General features: G+C 31.3%; 2 protein-coding genes and 1 pseudogene across 2 annotated transcripts; all 3 read right to left on the reverse strand.

The window, feature by feature from the left end:
- Positions 1-2,169: 2,169 nt before the first annotated feature.
- On the reverse strand, positions 2,170-2,601 carry LOC146907046 (1-aminocyclopropane-1-carboxylate oxidase homolog 1 pseudogene; annotated as a pseudogene).
- A 15-nt stretch (positions 2,602-2,616) lies between these two features.
- On the reverse strand, positions 2,617-3,759 carry LOC146907047 (1-aminocyclopropane-1-carboxylate oxidase homolog 1-like). The gene is made up of 4 exons (XM_085729024.1): positions 3,610-3,759; positions 2,863-3,326; positions 2,715-2,780; positions 2,617-2,632 (listed from the first exon to the last, which is right to left on the reverse strand). The coding sequence occupies exons 1-4, from the start codon at positions 3,757-3,759 to the stop codon at positions 2,617-2,619; spliced, it is 696 nt and encodes a 231-aa protein (XP_085585150.1).
- A 109-nt stretch (positions 3,760-3,868) lies between these two features.
- LOC146907048 (1-aminocyclopropane-1-carboxylate oxidase homolog 3-like) lies at positions 3,869-5,155 on the reverse strand. The gene is made up of 3 exons (XM_085729025.1): positions 5,109-5,155; positions 4,702-5,023; positions 3,869-4,336 (listed from the first exon to the last, which is right to left on the reverse strand). The coding sequence occupies exons 1-3, from the start codon at positions 5,153-5,155 to the stop codon at positions 3,869-3,871; spliced, it is 837 nt and encodes a 278-aa protein (XP_085585151.1).
- Between the last annotated feature and the right edge of the window lie 2,688 nt (positions 5,156-7,843).

Raw genomic sequence — 7,843 nt, forward strand, 5'->3', positions numbered from 1 at the left:
GAATTATTTCATTATATCTAGGATATAAAATAAATGGTTGTGGTATAATTTTCCCAAATGGATTTATTAACCCATACATGATTTATCTGGCTAATTTTTTAAGATTAAGTCTGAGTTTTTCAGCCTTTACTATGTATCTTGAAAATAGATGATAATCAAAATTTTCTTTTAGGTAGTAGGTGGCTGTTTCATCGCACCATTTAATTTGTGCTTTTACCAAATAAATTTCTTGGTAATTAGGATTTAAAATAAAAGGGACACGAACAATTTTTCCTTTAGGATTTTTTATAAATTTTATTTTAGACCTTTTAAGTCGGTTTTTATCCAACTGATTTAAAAGATTTGACTTTTTTGGAAAAGTCATTTGGGTGACTGCACCGTAGAATTGGCCTTAAAACTACACGTACAGGAATAACATGATACTGGTGGCATGTTATTGTGCCACTCGTGTGCATTAGAGGGAGTATACATAAGTGGGCAATGTAATTTTCTCTCTCAGCCTCAAAGTCCAAGTAAAAATATATAGTAAGGATAGTTTAGCAAATGTTATACATGTTCCCTACTTTATTCTATTTCTTCATATGTATGTCAAAGTCTTAAACCACATTTATTTTCAAACGAGGTATAAAGTTAATGCAATTGGCATGATTTTGTTTTCACCTACATAATCATGGGGATGGAATGCAACTAAACAAGTTGCAGAATGATTTAGTGTTGTGGACCTTAGCCCCAGTTTTGTATTTCTCTGTTATTTTCCCTCCATTTATACTTCAAATTATAATGCTAATTATTGTTTGTTTGCATGGTTAGCAAATATCTCTACTAAAACTTGATTGATATTGGCTGGCTTAAAGGAAGAAGAGGCAAATCAGACAGAGAAATCCTTAGGACTGTAATGTACTTAAGCTTGTGGGGTCCCCAAGGATGGGAGACGTTAAAGACCTTAAATTTTATGTTGTAATGCAAGAATTTTTCAAAGGAGGAAACTTATATGCATGGCAGTGTTGGTGTTGCTCACCAATTAGAATATAACACGTTTACAAGGAATTGACACAGTTATCTTTATTTTCGGGTAAAGCTTTGTTTCTCTGATGGTGTTACTTTTACGACATGAGGTGGCACTTATTAATTGGCTATTTAACACCAATATTACATGTTTTCTGCCAAGGTCAAAGAGTCAAATGGTTGGGTGGTGATTTACACGCTTGTGGTATCTTTGGATAAAAACGCATCAGACATGGTTCCTCGTTTCTTTCTACAGGAAAGGGAATTTATCATTTGTTTAATCAATAGAAACATGATCAATTGATCAAATAATACGTGTTATATTTTAATGGGAGCTTCTATGGTGCAGTCAGGAAACTGACTTTTTTGGAAAAGTTAATTTTGATTTTAATGTTTGATTCATTTTTAAATTGTTGATTACTGATTAATGATCAATATAATTCATCTAGTAATGCTTGCAACATCTTGGACTTGCATGTACCCTTTTTTCGTTGGCATCTTTAACATGCAAACAGAGTTGATGATATTATGTGATAGTCTTAAGTGTTACACTTTATGGGGTGTTACACTTAAAACAAGGTAGGATATAATTATATCAAATGCAGGCTTGTTAATATGATGAATTGATGATACTATGGGGACTGAACTTTTGATGTCACTATACAAACAATGGGGTGTTACTCATTACAATTTTGATGTTATAGTGTTAACTTCACCAGAAAAGTCATTTTCATGACTTCACCATAGAATTTTCCATATTTTAATTGGTGAAAAACAACACCAATACTTATGGTACTGGTTATTATATTCCTCTTTTTCAATAGTGCATTTTTTTAGGAACTCTTTTTCAAATACGTGTATAAATAACCTTAAATATGCTACTAGTCCGGGTAAATATAATGAATTTGAGTTTTAGTTCCTATGATTGTTAATCCTCTCAATTTGGCAATGTAGATATTAATCATTTTTAATTTTAACCACAAGCTCTATTATTTGCATAATGTGATAAGTTTTAGTCGACGTGGCCATGATGACTATGCATCAATGTGACTATTAATCATTTTTAATTTTAACCACAAGCTCTATTAAATAATCAAAGCACATTTGCTCGCACGCACGCGCGCATAAATTCACACAAAAAAAACTTGGCATTAAATTCATAATTCACAAAAACATTATCACTTTATCAAAAGTCAAATAAATCAAGAATCCTTTGACAATACAACTACTTTGATTAATCTTTGTCCATGCTTCTATTGAAAAAGAATAAAGAAGGATGCATTTTATTTCAATATCGACGCTTACTTGTAAGAGATCCCCAATATTGACAACTAAAGCTTCATGCCGAGGAGGAACATCGGACCACTCATCCTTGCGAAGTACTTGCAAACCACCGAGGTTGTCTTGCAGAAGTATGGTGATGAATGAGGGATCCATGTGCTTGGCCGTGCCCAATGTCAACTCTGGCTCAGGATATGGTAGATAATAGTTACCCTGCACAAAAACTCTTTCACCACAGCTGAGTTTTAGGAGGTGTAATGGGTCCAAGCCAAGAGCCTCTGACAATAATTCAAACAGTGCCGACCCCAGTACCATTATCTTCCAATAAAACTACATTATCAAATCTCTACATATAAACAAATAAATCATCAAAACAATTGAAATTATCATGTACTTTATAATCAATGATTTAAAAATAAACGCATTACCTGCAAATTTCAGGTAATTCTTCTGGCTTGGGAGGATTAGGAGTCATGGCAAACCCAAGAGTGTCTCTACATATAAACAAATAAATCATCAAAACAATTGAAATTATCATGTACTTTATAATCAATGATTTAAAAATAAACGCATTACCTGCAAATTTCAGGTAATTCTTCTGGCTTGGGAGGATTAGGAGCCATGGCAAACCCAAGAGTGTCTCTCCAGTTAACAAACTTGTTTGTGAATAAATTTGAGTTTGAATGATAATAGAATTTTGTATTGCCGTGGGTGTAAAATTGTCTCTGCACTTCGACATCTTGTTCGTTAAAGCAACAAACTCCATCAATCATTCTCTCTAAAAGATCAACAGGAATCCCATGGTTGATGACCTGGAAAAATCCACACTCTTCGGATGCTTTTTGAATCTGGTTAACCACCTTAGTATGCACGCCTTTTAGGTCGATGATGGGAATGCTAAAATTGCAGCCAGAAGTTGGATTTTGAGGAGTGTCACAATAGAACATATGTGGAATCCTTGCGACACCCGCCTCTACAAGACCTCGAACACCTGTTTTCGATTCCTCAAACGCTTGGACTTCAGATTTTCTATCATAACTCTATAAAATTTAACATATAAGACACTTAGATATAAATCAACTGTCAAGATTGAGTTCAACAAGTATGAGAGTTTTATAGGCTTCAGAAACTCAAAATTATCATACTTATTCTTTCAAAGGATATTCAAAATTTCAAAGTGTAGCATGAGTTGCTGAAATTATCACACTTGCTCGCACGCATGCGCACACACATTCACAAAAAAACTTGGCATTGAATACATAATTCACAAAAAACATTATCACTTTCTCAAAAGATAAATAAATAAGGAATCATTTGAGTTACCCTGCCCAATGTCAACTCTGGCTCAGGATATGGTAGATAATAGTTACCCTGCACAAAAACTCTTTCAGCACAGCTGAGTTTTAGGAGGCGTAATGGGTCTAAGCCAAGAACCTCTAACAATAATTCAAACAGTGCCGACCCCAGTACCATTATCTTCCAATAAAACTATATTATCAAATCTCTACATATAAACAAATAAATCATCAAAACAATTGAAATTATCATGTACTTTATAATCAATGATTTAAAAACAAACGCATTACCTGCAAATTTCAGGTAATTCTTCTGGCTTGGGAGGATTAGGAGCCATGGCAAACCCAAGAGTGTCTCTCCAGTTAGCAAACTTGTTTGTGAATAAATTTGAGTTTGAATGATAATAGAATTTTGTATTGCTGTGGGTGTAAAACTGTCTCTGCACTTCGACATCTTGTTCGTTAAAGCAACAAACTCCATCAATCATTCTCTCTAAAAGATCAACAGGAATCCCATGGTTGATGACCTGGAAAAATCCACACTCTTTGGATGCTTTTTGAATCTGGTTAACCACCTTAGTATGCACGCCTTTTAGGTCGATGATGGGAATGCTAAAATTGCAGCCAGAAGTTGGATTTTGAGGAGTGTCACAATAGAACATCTGTGGAATCCTTGCGACACCCGCCTCTACAAGACCTCGAACACCTGTTTTCGATTCCTCAAACGCTTGGACTTCAGATTTTCTATCATAACTCTATAAAATTTAACATATAAGACACTTAGATATAAATCAACTGTCAAGATTGAGTTCAACAAGTATGAGAGTTTTATAGGCTTCAGAAACTCAAAATTATCATACTTATTCTTTCAAAGGATATTCAAAATTTCAAAGTGTAGCATGAGTTGCTGAAATTATCACACTTGCTCGCACGCATGCGCACACACATTCACAAAAAAACTTGGCATTGAATACATAATTCACAAAAAACATTATCACTTTGTCAAAAGATAAATAAATAAGGAATCATTTGACAACACAACTACTTTGATTAATCTTTGTCCATGCTTCTATTGAAAAGAATAAAGAAGGATGCATTTTATTTCAATATCGACGCTTACTTGTAAAAGATCCCCAATATTGACAACTAAAGCTCCATGCCAAGGAGGAACATCAGACCACTCATCCTTGTGAAGTACTTGCAAACCACCGAGGTTGTCTGGCAGAAGTATGGTGATGAATGTGGGATCCATGTGCTTGGGCGTGCCCAATGTCAACTCCGGCTCAGGACATGGCGGATAATAGTTACCCTGCACAAAAACTCCTTCAACACATCTCAGTTTTAGGAGGTGTGATGGGTCCAAGCCAAGAGCCTCTGACAATAATTCAAACAGTGTCGACCCCAGTACCATTATCTTCCCATAAAACTCCATCATCAAATCTCTACATATAAACGAATAAATCATCAAAACAAAAATAGAAATTATCATGTACTTTATAATCAATGATTTAAAAATAAACGCATTACCTACACATTTTAGGTAATTCTTCTGGCTTGGGAGGATTAGGAGCCATGGCAAACCCAAGAGTGTCTCTCCAGTTAGCAAACTTGTTTGTGAATAAATTTGAATTTGAATGATAATAGAATTTTGTTTTGTTGAGGGTGTAAAACAATGATTTGAAGTGTAAACTGTAAAATTATATAGAAGAAATTATGATGAAATCTATAAGTCATTATGATCTCTAGCATGAGAAACTGTAAACTTCTAGATTTTGTATCTTTATGAATTAAATAATCAATGCACACTTGCTCGCTCGCACGCGCGCGCACATTCACAAAAAACTTGACATTAAATTCATAATTCACATAAGGCCCTCAAAATTTCAAAGAAGGTCTTGCATATTGAGATATGCACATTAGTGTTACCAATATCAATATTAGTGCATAATAACGTAAATCCAAAATTAAATAAATTAAACTTATTGAATCAAATTATTTTATAGTTAAAATTTGAATCCAATTATGATGATAAAGGATAAATAAGTGATAACTAATTAAACCTTATTTAAAAATTTGGATCCAAAGATTATATCTTGTAGTGCGTAGGTGATTTAAATTTGTCGAAATTTTTCGCTAGAAAAAATGTATAATTTTGTAAATACTAAAAATTAACATAGGGAAGCTCACGTGCATAAGAAACAAAATAAAAAAAAATTAAACTTGAATTTATTTTTAAAAAAAATAATTTGACGTTAAAGACGGTTTCATTAATGAAAGTCTTGCAATAAATCAAATGCTAAGACTGCAGAAATACAAGACGGAGTTTCTTCACTCCATATGCAATCTGAAATATATGTTCAAATGAAAGGATAAATTAAAAAAATGGTTAAATATAATGAAAATTTATGGGTATTATATTTAAATGTTTATGCTACTTAAAAGTTTAGAACCAATTTTAACATTAGATGAAATATTGTAGATAATATCAAATTAATATAAGTATTTTGATGAGATACTTATTTTAAAAAGAAATTTTTTTTTTGAGGAACAAAGAAAATATTTTTTAAGCACTCAAAAAAGAAAATAACATTCTAAAAATAAAAAAAAGATTAAAATAAAATCATCAAGGGAGGGCACACGGGTGCATAAAATAAATATAGTATTATTTAAATATGTATTCAGTTTAAATAAATAAATTTATTGAAAAATATATTAAAATAAAATTAGAGAATTTGAAATATCGTGAGTAATTTGTCGAGATATTTATGCTACATAAAATATTATAAATTATTTAGTTGATAAGATCAGTGTAATATATGAAGTTTGTTGAAATATTTATTCATATAATTTAGTTTAATTTTTTAATTTTAATTTTTTAAGAATATTTTTTTTAAATTCTAATTAAATGAACAATTTATTAAAAAAATATGTTAAAATAAAAGTATAAATTAAAAAACTGGTTAAATATAATGGATGAAAATTTATGTGTATTTCGTTACCACTTAAAATTTTAGAAACAATTTTTGTAAAACGGCAAAATGGAATATATATATATATATATATATATGAGATAGGATCCGTTGACAGCAGGTGTCAAACTTTATATTGACATCAAATCTCAACCATCCATTTAAGTTTAATCAAAGGCTTATAACTACTCATTTAAGGCCTCAAGAAATCTGCAATTCTTTTGGTGTAGGTGAATCTCGCTCTTTTATTTCTTTTATGGCAAATAAATCTAGTTCTTTAATTATATTACTCAAGTGCTGAAAAATAATTATCATGGTCAACAATGGAGGTTAACTTTATCGATATCTAAATGCATGCTCCTCTAAACAAAAATCTAAATGGATGCTAAGAACTGGTGTTAGTAAAATTCATCTTCATGATAGTTATTTTATTATGAATAAATAAAAGAATTCTTGTTGAAAACAGGATCAATGGCACAATGATGTTGAATTTCCATTTGATCGTAAAAATAGATAAAATAAATACTGATCAGGGATAGATAAAGTCAACACTTTTTATTCAAAGTTTTATTTACAAAGTTTTTGGAAATTTTCATCCATTAATATGGAAAAATATGAACTTTTATCTTTAGAATTAGTGCATGCCGATTTAATTTTGTTCACCCAGAAAATGCTTGCTAGTTTTTTTAAATCCTTGAGCAAAGAACAAAACCGGGTGCTTCCGGCATTCTAGGTTTAAATTTTTATCAAGCATTGATCTTTAACAAAAAAATATTATATTTTGAGGAGGAGATAATGATAGAGAGGAATCATTGAGAAAGGTAGGAAAAGATACGGTCAACATGATTCTCGATTCATCAACAATAAATGAAAAAAAGGGTAAAATTAATATGTGATGAGAATCAAAACTAAGGAGATTATGAGATATGAGAGTCATTGATTAAACTTAAATGAAGGGCTAGGATTTGGTGTCAATATAAAGTTTGACACCTGGTGTCAACGGATCCTAACTCATAAGTAAGACAAGATTCTTTATAAGTAAGACAAGATTCTTTTCAAGAATAATAAGGTCGTTTTTGTGGTGGTGACAACAAAATTCTTTTCAATTACAAGCAAGCATTAATGTAAAAGAGTCGGTCATGTTATTTTTTTCATCGTCATCTTATATTTTAACTAATTTATACAACTATAAATCACATTATAATTCTCAGTAAAAAAAAAAATGATTTTGAATCAGGTTTAATTTTTGCTACAGTATGGGTTTTTGTCAAAATAAAATTTGAATTAGCAAAT

The sequence above is a fragment of the Medicago sativa genome, chromosome 7, assembly GCF_051527215.1.
Source record: "Medicago sativa cultivar Bolivia chromosome 7, Bolivia_mono, whole genome shotgun sequence".
In the NCBI taxonomy this organism is placed as follows: Eukaryota; Viridiplantae; Streptophyta; class Magnoliopsida; order Fabales; family Fabaceae; genus Medicago; species Medicago sativa.